The following is a 19,220-nucleotide window of genomic DNA, read 5'->3' as shown; positions in this document are numbered from 1 at the left end:
AGTTGGATATGTGTTGGATACATGGATCATTTTCAAGGGAAATACTGTTTTGGAGTTATTAACATATAAACAGGAACTGAAATATATGAGTAGATACAGTACCAAAGGAGAGTGTGTAGGATGGAAAAGAGAAGAAGGGCCCGCACAGAAGTCCGAACAACTCCATCATCTCAGAAATGGGAAGAGGAAGTAGAGACTGAGAAGTGTTGTCATGGAGGGCCTTTTACGGAGGACAGAATGTTTATCAGTGCCAGAAGAAGCAATGAATCACGTAAGATAATGGTTTTGGATTTAGCAACAGGAGATATTTTGACCTAGTTTAGAGTCATTTCAGGGGAGGTATGATGCCAGATTCTAAAGAATCAAAGAGCGAATAGAAGGTGAGGAAATGGAAATGAATGGTGTGGTTATGAGAGACAGAGAGAGGGAGGAGGAGGAGGAGGAGGAGGACAGAGAGAGGCAACTGAAAGAAAAGACAGCACTGAGTGGAAGGAGGCATAAAGGAAGAGCGGTACCTGAACGGGGATCTTGCATAAGAGGGAAACTGGGTTGGGATCTAGACCTCAGGTGGATTCATTATTCTGAGATAGGAAGAGAGATTCCGTACCTTTCATGTCAGGAAATATACGAAAGGATAGATGTGGATGGTTATGGTGGCAGGAAATTGAGGGACTTCTGTGGTGGTTTCTGTTTTGTCTGTTCAGTGGAAGGCAAGATTTTCTGCTAGGCAGTGGTAGAGAGGTGGCTGGGAGGGACTGGAGAAGGTTTTAATCATTGCTATGGAGAGTGGAAAAGGGAGCTGAACAAGGATGGATAAGAAGATTTCCAGGCAGCCCTGAGGACCCTGTTAAGCTGGAAGCTGATCAGTTTTAAGTTACATCAAATCTGTGCATGGGTTTATGATCTTCTCTAGCTGAGGGTTGGGATTTTTCCAGTTGAGAGTGACAGAGATCGGTGGGGCAAACGATTGGAGAGCAATGCTATAGTGTGGTTGAAGTGATTAACCGCGTGTAGAAGGCTGAGCAGGGAGAGGATGGGGATAGGACAAGGGTTAAGGGATCCGGAGAATATAGAAAGGGCAAGGGCCTGAGGTCAGAGCAAGGTTAAAGAATTGATACGGTGCAAATGAATGAAGGGAATGATGTTGCAGTCAAAAGGGTGAGAATCTGGATTTAAGATTTCTGAATTATACCATTGTCAGGAAAGGGTAATATTCAATAATTAATTTTGGTATGATAATGACCAATCCAAGTAAACCACAGTGATACTGGGGTGAACCTCCTGATTCCAGAGTTTGGATATGAGGTGGAGCTGAGGAAGCACTAAGAATTTGAGCACTGGATGAAGCATTCTCAAGATTATTGAATTTGTCCAGACTGATGATGTGCCTTGAGAGTGAAAAGGACAGCCAGAAGCCTGTTACCAATATCATCCATAAATGAGAGACCATTCCTCTCAATATCGTTCCAGGGTATACTTGGCCTGGGTAACAGTGAGAAAGAGAGGAGGAAAGTGGGTTAGCCAGATGGCCTATCTCAGTCCTTTGGGACTGCTATAACAGAATCCCATGGACTGGATGGCTTATGAACACCAGAAATTTATTTCTCATAGTTCTAGAGGCTGGAAGTCCAAGATCGAGGCAATGGCAGATATGATGTCTGGTGAGGGGTACTTTCTGTGGGTGGATGACTGTCTTCCCACTGTGTGCTTAAGTGGTGGAAGTGCTGAGCAAACTCTTTCAGGTCTCTTTTATCAGAATACTGATCCCATTCATGAGGGTTCTACCCTAGTTATCTCTCAAAGGCTCTGCCTCCTAATACCATCACCTTAGGGGTTAGGATTTCAGCTATGAATTTTCAGGGAGACACAAACATTCAGCAGTCTGTCAGCCATTTTATGGAACAGTGGAAAAATCAGTCTAGAACCACAATAGGACAAAGTGGCCTTTGGGCCCTACTCATCCGTCTTGAGATTTGGAAGAATAACTATTTGGGAAGATGAAAAGGGACAATGGTTTTTGAGGAACCAGCTTTCAGATGAGAAACTGAAGGTGATATTAAAAGAGAAGGTGAAGATAGTTACCCTGCGATGGGCAGATTTTGGAAGGAGGACAGTAGTAGGAAGTTGATTCAGGGAGAAGGGGAATAAAGCATTAAAAAACATGCAGATATTCAATGGGAAAGTTATGTATTTTTTAAAAGTTGATTTGATCATTTTTTTTAAACTGAAATTCATCTGTATCATATACTATTAAGCAATTTGAAAAAAAAAAAAGAAAACATGTGGACAGGAGGGGCTAAACATTGGGGAGGTTAGATCTTGAGTGGTGACTTTGGATGACCAGGTATAAGGCATGAAGGGATTAGCAAGGTGCAGGCTTTTCAAATAGTCCTAGAAGTCTTCTAATGGATAGGGGATGGTGAAGAGATGAACTCAGGCCTGTGTGGAGGGAGTGAGCCATGGCCTGGAGTGATTGTGTTTCTAGGAAATCCCAAGACAAATGAGCAGATTGTCACTGGAATTGGTTCCAAGACTTTGACCAAATGTCGGAAATCCTGATGGTCTCTGTGGGACATATACTGTATCTGGTTTAACTAAAGCATTGTGACTTATCTGCGGTAGAGTTGAGAATAGCTTTCTGTCCTCAACTGGAAGCCACAAACCCCTTATTACAGAGTGGGGAGCAGAGATGCATTTCATTGGCAAGCAGGGGTCTGAATTAGTGAGTTCTCAGCTTAGTCCTCTGCATGCTGCCTCTAGGTATGATGTCAAGTAGCACAGAGTTGATTACTTATTCAATAATTGGGCATCAGTTAGTTATTTGAAAAGTGGAGTGATGCGCACTGCTCTTCAGACTTTATAGTAGAGTGGTGGGGTGGCCTTAGCCAATGTCTCACTCTGACACTCAAGTTCTTCTTGGGGTAAGATATCCCAGGGACATGGGGAATTCAGTTCCTGGCAGAGTTTGAGTAAAGGGCAGAAGAATTAGTGAACTGAGGGGTATGATGAGAATAACTGTATGACAAAATAACTAAAGATATAAGAAAACATGGTGTAATTTGCCTTGCCAATGGTCATATTCCTCCTGTGTTCTAGTTCTTTAGTATGAAGCCTTGCACGAAGTTAGCAAATACCTAAACACGTTTGTTGACATATCTTTTGGTGCCCAGGTTACTGGGAGAAAGTAACAGCTAGTTTAAACTTTTATCTGGGCTAGTGCTAGAAAGAAAGAAGAGTTACACAGTGTTATAAGCTGGCCAACTTAAAAATACCCAAATGGCACCTGGAATTAATTTCTCTACTCACCATGGCAACGTGCCCTGCGTATCCTAGCATATCCCACTATTGCTGCTGAGGCTCAGCATTTTCCTGGAGGATAAGTCATAGATTAGTTGGTGGGTAATGGGATCCTTTCCTTCCTTCCTCCCTCTCTTTCTCTCCCTCCTTCCCCCCTTCCCTCCTTCCTTCCTTCCTTCCTTCCTTCTACTCACAGATGCTTAGCTCATGCCTGCTTTGTGTTAAGCACCAGAACACAAGGATAACTTTTGTAAGCACTCTGCAGTGCAGTTGGCTACAAGCTTGGCCGTGCTGGGGAAGACTTCCCAGGTGACACAGGCTTTGGCCGATGCAAAGGAGTTTGGGAAGAAGAATATTCATTAGAGGGAATGATACATGTGAAGTAATATGTGAAGGTGATGAGGCAGAAAAGGTGATGGTGTCTCTGGGGAAAGAATGAGAAATTAGCACTAGGAGACTCTAGGGTGCATGTTGAAAAGAGGGGCCCCAGATTTTGAGGGGCTTCTGTTTGAAGTCAAGATGCTCAGTTGTCTTCTAGGCAATGGGGAGCTGGAAAGCAAGGATGGGAAATGATCACGCTTCCAGTTCGGTGACTTCCTTGTGGCAGCTGTGTGGAGGTTTCTCGGACTGAGGAATGACTCCGGTATATTGGGACAGCTGGGAAACTTGCCGCTCAAGGCATCCTTCTGGGAACATCAGTGTCACCTGGGAGCATGTGAGAAATGCAGGCTCTAGGGCATCACTCAGCAGGACTGAATCATCTTAATGAGATTCCCAGGTGACTTGTATGCACCGTAAGTCGGAGAAACACTGTTTCAAGACTGATGCTTATGGTTCTCACGGTGCTCATGCAGGTGTCCTGGGAGGACAACCGGCTCTGTTCTTTCTCTTATTCCACAGATTTCCAGACAGTTCCATGATCTTTTCAACTCCATTTTTGAAAGGCTGATTGGAATTCAAGAAAAATTTTAAATGTACTTCAGTGATTGGAGAAACTCTATTGCTTTAAGCCATGGCTTTTCAAAGCATTTTAGTCATGGACTCTTTTTTTTTTTTCTTTTTAAAGATTTTATTTTTTTAAGTAATCTCCACATCCATCATGGGACTCAAACTCACAGTCCCGAGAACAAGAGTCGTCTGCTCTGCCAACAGAGGCAGCTGGGCACCGCATGGGCTCTTCATGTGTGATTGGGTTCAGGGGGGCCCACATAAGAGAATATCCTATCTATACTATTCTTTTTCTTAAGCTTGGTGATGGGGTACAGATGTTCGTGTATTATAATCTGCCATTTTGGGGAAGCTGTGATATTCCATCATCCAAATTCATAAGATCTTGATTAAACAGTAATGTTTAGTGATCTACTAAAGAAAAAGAGTAAGAAACCCAAGTTGTACCTCAAGACTCATGTCAGGGGTGGGCGTCGAGTCTAAATGATGGTGAGAGTATGCACGTAAACAGTGATAGTCCATTTGTTGTGTAAGCAATAAATAGTGTTTGCGGGGGAGCTTGCTATGTGCTGGACACTTAACGTACTTTATATATAACTCATTTAATGCTCATGGATGACTCTAGGAGGTAAGGCCTACTACTTATCTCTGTTTCATAGGGATATTCATGCCGAAAAAACCCAAGTGTGAAGCTGTCAGACACTCGGAGCAAAGGCACAGAGACAGTCGGGGAACTTGGGTTTGCACTCGGATTAAGGTAATCTCAGGTCTCAGTTCTTTTTTTTTTTTTTTTTTTTTTTTAAAGATTTTATTTATTTATTGACAGACAGATCACAAGTAGGCAGAGAGAGAGGAGGAAGCAGGCTCCCCCCCTGGGATCATGACCTGAGCTGAAGGCAGAGGCTTTAACCCACTGAGCCACCAAGGTGCCCCTCAGGTCTCAGTTCTTAAACACCAACGGGTAGTAATCAGTGTCTCTGCATACATGGACATTGACAGAAGACTGAGCATGAAGGCCCAGAATGAATTCAATGTATTCTTTTTTTTTTTCTAAAGATTTTTTATTTATTCATTTGACAGACAAAGATCACAAGTAGGCAGAGAGGCAGGCAGAGAGAGAGAGGAAGGGAAGCAGGCTCCCTGCTGAGCAGAGAGCTCGACGCGGGGCTCAATCCCAGACCCTGAGACCATGACCTGAGCTGAAGGCAGAGGCCTAACCCACTGAGCCACCCAGGTGCCCCGAATTCAATGTATTCTTTATCCTGGGCCTGGTCAGAGCAAAGCAAATGCAATACAGTTTTGGCCTCAGAGTGACAACTTCTAAATATTCTTTAGCTGTCCTGGGCCCCTCTGAACTTGGGAATATGCAGTCTGGAGGCAGAAATAATGATATTGAGGAAAAGGTCCCCATGTGAATTTTCAATGTAGAGAAAATCCACTAATTAAAATAGAAACCAAAACTATATAAGAACTCTCTTTGAGAAAACTACACCCTGAAGCCCTTCCCCGCTTTTCTGTGATTGCACTTGTAACCATCCTTCGAGACTCCGATAAACATCACTCTGCTGTGAATCCTCTCCTCATTTTTTCGAGAAGGGACATTTCTTCCTTTTGATATCATCCCCATCATCCTGTCTCCTGGGTGACAATAGGGGCCACCTAGCGAGCAATCCAGTATGTTGGACACGTAAGCACTTATTTTATCTTCTTGGAATAGCCCTATGGATAGTTATCACTATCCTCTTGAACAAAGGAAGAAACGGCTGCCTCGCGAGATGAAGTCATCTGACATCATGCGGTTAGTAAGTGGCCGAGCCGGATCTCAAATCCCAGAAGTCCGACCCCGGAGACAGGTCCTCATCACCACAGAGCCCTCTGCCTCCCTTGTCACACTGATTGCCTTCCCCCCCCCCCTCCTGAACTCCTTCTATATCATGCACTAATTTAAAGTATCAAGGATACCCTGCATCTGGGCGCTTTTGCAGTGCTGGGAGCACATCGATGACTGAACATGGGTGCTCCCGGTCTGAGACCAGGGTGGAAGGCAAGGTCTGCTAGGAAGTGAGAACAGTGGAAAGTGAAGGCCTGCGAGAGAGAGAGAGAGAGAGAGGGCGCAGGCCTTAGCAGAACTCCTGCTTCTAGAGCGTGGAGTTCACTGCTTGGAAGGAAAGGGGAGTCCTGAGGCGGGACAGCCGAGTGGTGTCCTGATTGTACAGCTTCTTTGAACTTTGTGAGGAGTTTGGGTTGTGATTTTATTGTGAGGCTAACGGGAGCCACCAAATGGTCTTGAAAGGAAATTTGGAAAGTGCTGACTTAAACTACGTTTGTTTGCATATCAGCACTTAATCTGTGACATTCAAGAAATTGATCCGCCGCTAAACTTCATGTTCAGAAAGTCTCATTCAACAAGTTTTCAAAGAATAACAGTGAAAGACATTGGGGAGGAAAAAAAAAACCCAATAAAATGTAACACTTTATTTTTATTATTATTATTTTTTTTATCTTAGAAGGAATTCACCAAAGGCTTCATATTATGCTATGGCATCTTTAATTATAAAAATAAGCAAATAAAATAACTTGCATCTGTCATTACCATGATATGTTTCATAACCTTTATATGCACATGGAGCTTAAAAATGTAATTTAACAATAAATAATGACATATACCAGATATGCTCACTGTTTATTCCAGTACTCAGCCAAAAACCTAAATATCATTTAAATTATAAATACATAATGCAAATATAATGGCACAAAAATGTCTAAAGTGCAACCAAATCACAATAGAAGAATCATGCAAACTGGTCTAGGTCAGCCCCCGAATCACTCTGTGCAGCAAACACAAGACGAAGCTTTGGAAGTTTAGGGGGGAGTTGGAGGGAGTGAGATGGGATGGGGAAAAGAGAAGCAAAAAACTAGCAACATCGTGAGAACTGCTTCTTTCCATATGCGTAGATATATGTATTATAGATACATCTAGAAGTATCATTCAGGGGAAAAAAGGGGGGTACCACGGTTTGAAGAGGTTTGAAAGTTGCAAAAAAAGAGATTCTACTGGACTGAAGTAAGAGAGAATTTTGCTAGGAATACTTGTGAACTACTTGTCGCATTGGGGTCCTGGCTTCGTGGGTTTGCGAAATGGACACGACACACAAACTTGAGTAGCTTTTCTGGATCGAGAAGTCAGCCTTGCCTGGGGGTGGGGGGCTGGGAAGGGGAGGGAGGGGTGGAGGGTCAACTTAGCGTATGATCTACCTGATTTCAAGAGGCTAAGGCAGTGTCCATATGTTTGGGGACCTGGGGATGGGACAGTTCTGAGTATAAAAATGCTCGTAACAATCTGATGTCAGCACGCTTAGAGGCTGTGTGGGGACAAGGCAGCAGCGCGTGTGCTGCCGCTGGGTCTGCTGTGATTGCTGTTGGTCCTTGAGCAGCACGTTACTGCTTTTAAAGGCTTTATGGTAAAGTTGTATTGCTTTTCATTTTTTCTGGAGATGTGCCCTCCCTCCTCCCACCAGGATCCCTATCACTCGGTTTGGTCAAATCTTGAGTTTAACCTAGTGAGAGTCAAGCACCAATAGTTTCTACCTAAGCGAGTTTGGAGTGGCCCCTACAGTCCTACCCCTCCCCCCTCCTCCTCCCTCGACATTGACCTTTGGTGGGCAGTGACACTCTTAAGGGACTGTTGGGTTCAAGGACAGTGACCCTGAGAAACTACTGTTGTTCATAGATAGGTTAATCATTTGGCTTTGGTGGTTGCCATCTTGTAAACATCACGGCAGAAATAATCAAACCACCAGCTCTGTTTCCCTCTTTCTTTCTTTTTTTTTTTTTTCTTTTTTTGTTTTTTTTTCCCCGTTTTTTTTTTTTGGTTTTTTTTTTGTTTTGTTTTTTTTGTTTTTTTGTTTTTTTGTTTTTTTTTTTTGCGATCCTACAGAGATGGCCCAGCTGCCAGGACTACTTTGGCAGACAGTGTGCTACAGGACGAAAATGTAAGAGGAGTCTATTAAGGCTGGACAGCCCAGGGTTCTTTATACCACCTCAGCCCCAAGTCCCCGGAACTGAAGACCCAAAGGCTGACTGACTCGTTCCTGACTGATTTAAGGGAAAGTCTCCCACGCCATCATCGGTTCACCGATGAAAGATGGCAGGCGAATCAGGAACTGCCACTTCCCAAGGTAGAGTAAGGCCTTTTCGAACTGTAAGTGGTCCGAGCCCAAAGGGATGCTCTTTTGGGTTCCTGTAACTCCCGGTTGGACACGACAGAGCCGTTTCAGGAGAGATCAAAGTCAAGAGTAGCCTCTGGGTTGAGGTGGGCTGGGAGATTAACATTTTACCTGGGGTCCTTCAGACAAACCTGTTGGTTTTTCCTATCTCATACAGGCCCATCTTAAGTTTTGATGTTGAATAAAACTACTTCTACCCCCTTAGTTATAAAAAAGGCCACAAGGAGCATTTATGTGGATATCTGGAAGTGAGATAGTTATTCCATTCCCAGGAAAAGAAAAATAAAGCTAAGTTACAAAACTAAATCTATATGCAATAAAGTTATTATATACTGCTTTGTTTAAGCAGAGTCCTCTGGAATTTATGTACAGTACATTAGTTTTCAGCTATTTATATTCCACAGTTAGACCTTAAGATTCTCTGGTTTTTAAGACAATTGTTAAAGATACTTTTAAAGCTCTGAGCAGTTACAGTACATAAAGATGTTAGCTTTTTGTTTTTCATTAGATGCAAGAAGATGCAGGCTCACACCCCGCTTGAAGAGCCAGGCTTGAGCCATTTGGTAAATGTGTTGGAAAGGAAATTACACACGGGAGGGTCGAGACCATAAGACACTAGCTCATGAGAGATCAAGACTTCAAACACGACATTCATATTCGTCCGTGGCCAGCACAGATTCATCACACGAATTCCGTTGAACACCTTTATGGGCATTTAAGACATGCATTTAAATTAAGTCGTTTCTCATCAGCTAACGCTACTGGGACAACCGTCCTAAAAAGGGCTCCACAGCTTCCAATGACAATGACTGGGCCTTACGTGAATGCTTTGTGTTTGAGAGGAGTTTGAGGGGGGCCTGGGGAAGTAACGTGATCAAAGAGGGTACTTTCTCCTGCCGAGGGGCAGAAAGAGCACACATATTCTATCTGTGGGAATGCTGCCATCGCAGAATGTTGGGATATTGATTACAGAAGCCTCGTTTCATGCAATTTTCTGGAAGGGGAATAGAAAATAGGAACTACTTAAAAAAAAAAAAATCAAACCAGGCACAGTACACTCAAAGTTGGTGTGTGAACACCTTTCAAATGAAGCTAGTCTGGCGAGGCCGTGAATGCCTCTCCCTGCTTATGCACTCTCATGGGAGGTGCGTTTGATGTGGGAGGGAGAGGCTGCCTCACCTCGGAGGTTCCGGAGGAGGACTTTCAGCTTCTGCGGCTCGCTGGTGCGCCTCCTGTTGAAGTCAGCTCGCGGGTGTGTTTGGGCACAGTGATCCGTCTGCAGGATGTGAAAGAGGCTGGCCATGTTGGGCCCGATTTTCTCCATCAGGCTGTCTCTGATGGTGCTGACTGTGTCTTCGTCACATTCCAGGAGGCTTCGGACAAGCCTGTTATAGTATCTGCATTGGGGAAGGAGAGCGCATGCCACAGTCAATCAGGGGGGGCAAGGCAAGGCCGGGCCTTTCATCCGGCCGCAGCCAACACCCATCCCAAACGCCTCGACCATGCACATCTGGACCGGTCATCAGCTGAAGATGGCCCTCGCCTCTAATTTCTATGCAGGGACTTCTTAGTTTGAGTGCATATGTGTTTAATGCTCAGGACATTTAGGTCACACTTGGAGAAGAACTGGCTGCCAGGGATGTCTAACAGTTCTAGAAACACCCAGTCACAGAGCTGGAGGGGATCGCAGGGATCACTCAGTGGCTACATTGCATCATCTCATTTTATAGAGAAGAGACGAAGGTGGGAGAGCAGTGACTTGTCCAAGGTCATACGAAGGGTTGGTGGTAGAAACAGGACTTAGTTAAATACACCAGGAGGCGAGCCCAGCCCTGGCAAGACTATTAGATGAGCAGTCACCTGCGTGCATTTGCAGGTATTTTGATGGATCTTTGCAGTCTGCCTTTTGCTCAGTGGTGTGTGTGCAGGTGTAGGGGCACAGGACGGTTTTGGATTAAACTTCTATTTGTAAAGGAGGCCCCTGCCTTCAGTGTCTAGTGCATTTTTCTATTCGATTTAACTTCCCTGCTGTACACTCCGTTAGCCTTGCTAATGGCCATTGACCAATCCCATTCTCAGTCTTTCTTCCAAGGGACACTGTAGTCAGAAGGACAGATGCCAGGCAATGAGGACCCTGAAATAGAAGGACTGGGAGGTTTCTGCTTCAATAATTCCAAAGCCTTCTCCCACTGCTCTAGCTTTTGCTGGCCTCTTCTTCTTTTGAGCATTTTACAGATAATTGGTTAGCATTCCCTGCTCGACTGTTAACTTACTGAAGGTGGGATCTGTGTCCTTATTCTTTGTAACCCACATGTGCCGGCGTCCTAGGGCTCTGTTGCCTGCTCACTGTCCATCTGATGATTTATTCTGTGGCCACGGAGGAAATGGGGAGTTTGAGAAATAATAATCCTCTTCACTAAGTCAGGATTCCAGGAAGAGAAATTAGAGGTAGGTGTGCTTAATTAAGCTTTACCCAAAAGCCTTGTGTTTGGTATCAATCACCTTCATCCAAGGGGCAAGTGCTTTAGGCACACAGAACGCTGTGGCTAAGCATTATGGCTCAGGCACAGACTGTCCAACAGCTTATGCATTACTTGTCCTGCTCATCGGGGAGACGGTTCAGGTAATTTTCCAATTTGAGTTGGGATGTGTTTGCTCCATTTTGAGGTGGCACTTGTAAAAACCCATTAGCTCCGTGGTCACTAATAAGAGACTCTCCTGATGACAGGGATCTACGTATTTATGTGGAGAGACTCTCTCCCCAGAGGAGCCTGTGGGTCGCTGGGGCCACAAGCTCTTCCATGAAAAGAAGCCTGTTTATTTTTAACTCACCTCACAGAGCCCAGGATCAAACATCCTTCCAGAATAACTTAACCCCCCAGAGAGGTCCTTTCAAGGATGTACGGTAAACAGAGTGGAACACGGGTAATGAGGCAGAGCGGTCACCCTCCCGTGAGCGAGCAGGAGGAAGGTGGGGGCTGCAAGCGAAGAGCTGTTGTCTGGGTCTCGGACACAGTCCTGGCCCTACCCCTCCCACGAGGGAGGATTATATCCAGCTGTTGTTAAAATTGGGATTCTCTGGCACAGAAACACATTTTCCAACCCTTTGGAATTATAAAGCACATGAGTCAAAGCAGATCTCACTTGGATGGGCAAATGGGGAGAAAAATGGTTTTGGAAAAACTGAGAATAAACTACTTTGTACCAACAGCTTCAGACATCCACACACCCACATAGATCCCCAGGCACCTCTTTCCTCTTGGGCTCTGCGAGGACATGGGTCCCCTTGATCTCTGTGTCTATTTCACAGGGTGATTAGATCTTACAGAATAAGGTTTCTGATCTCTCACCCTCCTGACCCCCAACCAGGACTTTAGAACTTAGAAGTTAACCCTTTCACTTCTAGAAAGAACTGTCCACAACAGATTACACCCCCCTGCTCCCCGAGGTGAACTGCAGAAGATGGTCTCTCCTTCGCTCAACATTGAAAGTTCTTGCCTGGACGAAGATGTCTAATACCAGTCATGAAACTAAGCCTTGCTTCTTTAAGGACACATGTGTCCCTTGGGCCCCACTTTGTCAAAGGGCCTCCTATCCCTGTCTGAAGGCTTCTATCTTCCCTATTGCTTCCTCGGCTAGCCCAGATAGGACACCTGTTCTTGGTGTTTCTGGATGATGGCCTTGCCAGCCTGAGCACCCTAGTGACTCTCCCCAAATCTACTCTTAGCTTCTCTCATGGAGCTTTGTGAAGCCGGCAAGGGTAGGCTAAGAGTGCTTGTTGGAATAGAAGATGACCATAGCTCCGTCAGCAGCTCTTCCAAGTCTGGGAAACCTGTCAGCCTGTCCAGCTGCCTTGACGTCAGCCTCATTGGCCAGAGCAAGCGACGGTTTAATCCTCCACCTCTCCGTTAAGGGCTGGAATACACAGGAAGGGCGCTGACCTCTGGGATCGTGTAGATCAAAAATGAGACAGATCTTTCCTATCTAGAAGTCACCAAGTGAGATTATTTAAGAGACTGTGTCTCCAGCAGAAGTGGAACGTTGTCACATATTTAATTGAGTACCATCTTGTACCAACTGTTAATGTCACTGTAGCTGTTGGTAAGATGTGCCTTCTCTTTGAGAAGAGAACGTCCACAGATGTAATCGTTGATCACCAAGGGGCACATTTACTCAGTTCTCCTTGGTATTCTTTTTTGTTTTTGTTTTCTATTTGTAGTCTGCTTGGATTGTGCATCTTTCCTATAGGTTCTACTCGTCGCCATTTTTGAAGTAGGAATCAAATGGCTTGGCTCAAGGCCACCTGTGTTCTAGGCCCAGCTCTGTCATTCGATAGCTGCATGACCTTTAGCGGGTCACTTTCCTCTCTGGGCCTCTGTTCTTTGAATCAGCACAGCGAGGCATTTAGTCTAGATAACCTCTGTGATCATCTCCAGCTATGACATTCTCTGTTTCTAGGGATTTGATATCTACTTTCTCTCTTAATTTAACAAAGATGGGGCTGGTTCCTTCAGGAACATCTTCCAGAGGAAGACTTAGGATGAGTTAAGGATGTTCTTTCCTTCACCTTTACAGGGGATGGCGGGATGTGCGGCGGGGACTCGGTGGGCTAAGTGTTCTGACCACCCAGCCTGAAAGGACATTTTAAAGCACGTTTCTTTTTCCCACTATGAAAATTCCCTCACAGACTTTTTTTTCCTGGTAAAGAATACGATCAGATATTCTCCATAGCTACTGCTTCAGCCGTGCCTCCCCAAATACACACATACTGCCTAGGAACGCTCTGTGTGAGGGTTTATAAATAGTCCTTTGTTTCCCTTGATCAATATTATTCTTCTGTTTCCTGTTCCCTATCCATGCCCCAGAGAGCTGGAAGCTTCGTCAGTTTTCCCACTCTGGATCTGGATTGGTCTGATTTCTTCCCAGGCCTCACACTGATCCGCTTGCCTGATCCATTTTTGCCTGCCCTCCCTCATGGTTGAGAGAGCGGTTTGCAAATTCAGCCAGGGGGACCTCCAGCTCGCCCTTCTCTTCCGAGTGCGCTTCTTTCACGGAAAACATCCCTGTTCTGGCTCCTGGTCCAGTCACAGGCTTTTGGATTCTCCCAGGCCCAAATCTCATGCTAGATAAGTCACAGGAAGGTGGAATGAACCTGTAACTACTTCCCTTCACAGTTCTGTGCCAACTGGCACAACTTAGTGTGTATCTGTGGTGGGGCAGAGGCTGGGAAAGCAGGATGTTTCAGAAGAGTGAGGAGCTTAAATAGAGCAAATCAAGCCCAGCAGGGAACCGGAAATCTCTACAGTTCTGAGTAGGAATAATATTAGCCAGTGGGAGTGAAATACTTGAGTAAAGAGCTGCATGGAAGATTCTGGTCTTCAAGCAATGGCCACTTTCCCCCACTTTCCTAGTAAGTGTGATTTCCCTGTGACGGAAAAGGAAGATAACAAGACTCCTTGCGACCATTTGCTCAAGGAGGTAAAAAGGAGACCCTCCTTAAAAGGGACAGTGGCCTGGATTCAAAACTCCTATTACTGACCTCTTCTTAGATATTTAGGATCACATAGGGCAGATCTATATCGTCCTTTCTGTAAGACCTCTCCCTTCATAATGGAAGATATGACCTCAGTTGAAACAGAGAGGTTCATAATGCCTTCAGATTGATTATATGCTGTATTATAAGTCACAAATTGTCACGGGATCCTTAAAGTTCTAAACTCATTACAGTGGCGTTGCCAACATTCCCCTGCCCTCCAGTTGTCACACAAATACATACTCGATCCTAGCCCCTGTCTACCAAAAAGTCTTTTTTTTCCCCCCTTATGGTGAAGGGAGTCTCCAACAATTAGCCAGGGTTGGTTTTTTTGTTTGTTGGTTTGGGTTTTTTTTTTTTTTCAGTCTTCAGATGTAACTAGGAGAATTTTAAAACCAAGGTCAATATCAAGAGATAGGCCATTTGAGATAAATGCTGGATTTGATTTTCTTGTTCTGAGAAAATCAGGTAGGACCCACTGTCACTTCCAAGTACCGAACCAACAAACTTATAAATTGACATGAGGTTCTGAAGAGCCCTTAATGTGTAGGTAAGTGTGGATCAGAAATTTTACAAAGTTTTAATGTCAGACCCTTAGCATTTCCCTGAGGAAGAGCTACTTTTCCCGTCCTCCAGTTGCATATACGTGTCTGACTCAATCACTGGTCAGCCCCGGGAGGAGTAGGCTGTTGCCGCTGTCAGAAGAAGGGTGGCAGCAGCCGGCTAGGAAAGCAATCAGGGAAGTCTCTGTTAGCCGTCCGGTGGTCCAGGTAACATGCAGTAGGACTCCTCTTTGTCAGTCTGTGCAGATTTGCCTGGAGTGTCAGAGGATCCTAGCACGTCAGGACTGGGAGTCAAGTTTTAGGCTGCAAGGCATCATAGTAGGCTGAACTTGTCCTGCCCTCACTGTCCTTGTCCTGCCTCCACACCAGCCCTATGGACACCTCTCTCAACTTCATCACAGATGGGAATGCTCGGGTCTTGCTGGGAAACCTTGTAGGCCATGGAATGAGGATGTCAGCCTTCTCCCAGCTGGTAAAGACAGTGAGCCAGCGGCACAGAGAGGCCGGTGCTCAGATGTGACTAGTTCAGTGGCTTTGGGTCATGGGACAATACTGAGAGGAGAATGTGACTGAGCAGTCACCCGAACACCATTCCAGGAAATCTTGGACTAGAGAAAGGAATAATATAGACCTGGGAGGAAACATGGGAGTCATCTCATCCAGCCATTTCACTTTTCACAAAGGAAATCTGAGTCCCAGTGAAGTGAAAGGGCTTACTCTGGGCCACCTGCTGAAATACCAGCTTGGGCTTGGGACCGACTCAGGACACAGGCAGATTTAAAAGTCTGCATTATGACATTTGATCAGGGTCTTAATAATGGTCAATTGTACGGTGCATAGCCATAATTTCAGTCAAATTTGATGTCTCACGAGCTTGTTTCCATGAACTTCCCCAATCCCTTCCCGCTTATGGTGAGAAACTGACAAGGAAAATGTACCCAGGGAAGCTGCAGATGAAGCTTTCTATTAGCTGCATGGAAAGACTTTTCCTATAATAGTGAGAAAAAAAAAAAAAAAATCCAGGCTGCTTAAGCTGTCACAACCAATCGCAAACATATTTTTTCCTGCAAAAGCTGGGAAGGCTGCAAGCTAAAATAAGATCCTGACTGTGGCAATTAACCCCCTTCTATGTCTGGTTCTGCCAACACCCCGCCTCCCCCTCCCCCAGGCTCCCCCTGCCCCATTGCAAAAAAGCGGACTCATTCTGTACCTATTGGAGAAGTGGTTGGGGAGCTGGACGACTTCGGTGATGGCTTCGGGGTTCCGCTTGGCGACGCTGCACACGTTCAGCTTGCTGTAGCATTCCTCTTGCACCTCAGCAATCATCCTCTGGAAAGTGGAGCACCTCCGAATCGCAAGGAAGACCTTGGAGGTGATCCCATTGGCGATGCACTTTAAGCTCTCTTTGACAAATGCTTTTCCCTGCCAGGCAAGGGATAGAGGGAGAAGCTTTAGCTTGAGCTGGCCAGAGAAGACAGGGCATACCACATGTGGAACTTAAGGGGGTTTGCCTTGGCCTCGTCTCGTGGCCATCGGCATGTCCTTGCAGTGAGAAAACTGTACGTCGCGACCAGGATCAAAAAAATGTCCCCATTCTCTTTGCCTACCGACAGAATTGAGCTCCACAGAAATAATGAGACGGGCAGAAAAAGAGATGAGCCCTAATCCACCACCCTGCAGCTTAACAACAGCCATAAAATGGCTTTGTCTTCTTGGGATTGAGACTTTGATAACCCACATGCTGGTATGCCAGGTCCTACAGTGAGGAGAACTTCTTTGTTCGAAAATGTTTTTATTTCCTCTTGGAGAGGCTAAGATTTTTCTGCTCGTCACCTGTCCCTTATAAGACAGCCTCTCTCAGCGCGGTACATTCATGCATTAGAGTGGGTGGGGAGTGTCGTGTACGGAACCGACTTTCTGGCCAAAAATGCACGCGTGTGCGTGCGTGCATGTGTGCGTGCGTGTGTGTGCACACGCTGGAGTTGAGAATTTAGGCTGAGGAGGCTGAGAAGCCGAGCAAGTCAAACACGTTGTTAAAGACAAGCAGCCCGCGGGAGGCATGGGTCAAGGTCTTATTACCTGAGTGTCAAATTTAGCAGCGCTGTACAAGAAGGATTTACAGATGTCATACATCCCATCTGTGTCACAGGTGGAGTTTTCCAAGCAGGCAAAGGCCCCACAGCCGACCTGCAGAGCACTGTTGAGGCAGCGAACCACTTCAGCTGAAAGAGACAAATCCACCCAATCTGGGTCAAACGTGACGGTGACTCAGAGGGGTCGAGGTGGCAAGATTCGAGGTCGAGGGGTCAGAAGAATGCCTCTTAGACATCTGCGATGGGGCCAGTGGAGGGCCCCATTCAGAGGGGGGTAGGAGTGGGAAGAGTGGGGCGGTCAGATCTCCGGCTTAGAAGAGCAAGACCACGTGGAAGGAGAGGGAGGGCATGAGTGTTCCCTCTTGGTCTCACCATTACATACAGTTTTGGTAGCTGGAGAAGTAAGGTCAGAGTCTGCGGAATGCAGGTGCTTCAAGAGCTCTGCAGCATCAAAGGGCATCCCCTCAGAGCCCGAAAGCACTGGAAGGCAGGAGGCAATGGCTGGCGGTCAGGTTGAGGAAGTGGAAGGGCCAGGGAGTCCATTTGGTTCCCAAAAAATGCACTCCAGAGTAATGAGAATGGAATTTTAGCCTAAGTGGCAGAGAAGAATTTGCCAGGAGTTCATCTGGAGACCCTTCCCATGGAGGGCTTTTAACTTACCTTCCTATGGGCAGAAAAGGATCTGGTACATTCATGTTTCATCCCAACCCCCACCCCAGGACAGTGCTTAAAGGTATGCATAATCTCTCTCATATTAAAAGCCATTTCTTTTTTAAAAGAGAAACACAGGTGTGGAATAACAAGGCCAAGGCACCCCTTGTGCAAGACTGGAAGAAAAACCGCAAAGAACTTGCATGAGGCTTTCTACATTCTGGATAAGATCTCCCATAAAAGTAATTTCTCTCCTACAGAAGGGGGGTGTTCTGGCAAGCAGCTCGGCAAGAAATGATCTGCAGCCTTCATACCATAGGATTCTCCTCTGAGATCAAAAGCATGGTTCGGTTAGGCTTCCCCTCCCCCTCCCACCACCCGCAGCCTCTGGGATGTTACAAGTCATTTCCCTAATTATATATTTCCAAGGGTTCAAATTATAACTTTGCTTTAAGCAGTTTTAATATGCATTAGGGTTGCTATTGTTTTAGGCAAGCTCGAATTGTGAATCACTGCATTTCTATAGCAACTAAGTACAAAAGGAAGTGAAGCAAAGCCCTCCTCTAGGCAGGGACCTGTGCTCTTCGGAGGGGAGTGTTGTCTGCAGCATTTGGACACCTGCGAGCCCATCTTTGCTGACAGTTGGGGGTGAGGGAGCAGCGATGTTGGAGGAGGAATCTGGACAAGTAAAGTCAAAAGGCAGAGGTGTTAGTACCGGCTTCCTAAGGACTCTTGTCCTCTAGAGGCCAAGATAATACACAATTAACTGCTCTGGGCGTCAGAACCAGAGTGAGACCTTCCCCTTGAAGAAACTGCTGCTATGTTTCACAAATACTCTCCCTCTGGCCCCGGGCTGCACGGGCAGCTGAATGAAGCACAAGAAAGCCGGAGGAAGAGAAGGAGCAGTGTCAGGGATGGGAGTGTAGGGTTTTCTCCGCATCTGCCCGGGATTTGTCAGACTTGAGGGCTATGGTTCCATAAATCTCTCTGCAGAGGGAGCTTTCTGTGTGCTCTCTGAAGGGGCAAGGAAGTCCAGTTATGGGGTCTTAAGGGTGAAGGAAGGGGTGGGGGGCATCAGACAAATCATGTCTCACCTTAAGATCAGCTTTGGCTTCTGGAAAGTATAGAGAGCGCTTTGAAGCATGCCAACATTCAAGCCTTTCCCCGCCCCCTTTCCCCCCCTCCCCCAAGAGGGTACGTGCCAGATTTCAGGCAATCAGGCTAGGCTTATGCAATGAAATACCCTCAGCAGAGCGCCCAGCTTCTTCGTTAGTTGCATGCAATTTATTAAACAAAGGAGCTCCACTTCCTAAGGCTATTGGATTACACTGGCAGTTTATTGCCATCAGGCATGAAGCACATTTATTATCAAGATCAGCCGTCACAGACACAGTTGCAAAAGCGAGAGGCAAATGAGGACAGCTCTTTGGGGGAGAAACCGGTCCTGGGTTTGCCGCTTACCTGAGTTCTGAGCTGCCACCCGGGATTTCCTGGGGCTCACAGAATCATTCTGCTCCACCTCATGGGTTGCAGAAGCACTGATCACCAGCACCAGAAGCACTGCTGAGTTTTGGAGCATTCTCTGAGAAGTTTCCGCTAAGTTGCTGGGTTTTTTTTTTTTTTTTTTTTTCTCTCCTCCCCCCCTTTTCCTCTTTCCCTCTCCCGGCTTGAGTGAAGATGTGGATCTGGATACACTGAGGGCCTAGGTGAGGATTTGATGAGGATTTTTTGTTGCTGCTGATGCTGTTCCTGCTGACGCTTTGCTGCTGCTGCTGCTGCTGCTGCTGCTTCTGCTGCTGCTGCTGCTTGCTGGCTGCTGCTGCTGCAGTGGCGGCTCCTTGCACCTCTGGCTTTTGCAAACTGGGGGCCCAAGAGCTGCACCCAGGGATTTTATAGCCGTTCTTATCGG

At 46.0% G+C, this 19,220-nt stretch overlaps 1 protein-coding gene across 1 annotated transcript; it reads right to left on the bottom strand.

Moving 5' to 3' along the window:
- Nucleotides 1–6,796: 6,796 nt before the first annotated feature.
- On the bottom strand, nt 6,797–18,955 carry STC1 (stanniocalcin 1). The gene is made up of 4 exons (XM_045986834.1): nt 18,773–18,955; nt 16,647–16,789; nt 15,778–15,989; nt 6,797–9,868 (listed from the first exon to the last, which is right to left on the bottom strand). Exons 1-4 carry the CDS (start codon nt 18,888–18,890, stop codon nt 9,598–9,600), a joined length of 744 nt encoding a protein of 247 aa, XP_045842790.1. The 5' UTR covers nt 18,891–18,955; the 3' UTR covers nt 6,797–9,597.
- Nucleotides 18,956–19,220: the final 265 nt, after the last annotated feature.

Source organism: Meles meles, chromosome 2, assembly GCF_922984935.1.
Source record: "Meles meles chromosome 2, mMelMel3.1 paternal haplotype, whole genome shotgun sequence".
In the NCBI taxonomy this organism is placed as follows: Eukaryota; Metazoa; Chordata; class Mammalia; order Carnivora; family Mustelidae; genus Meles; species Meles meles.
This window is presented reverse-complemented; position numbering and strand designations above follow the sequence as displayed.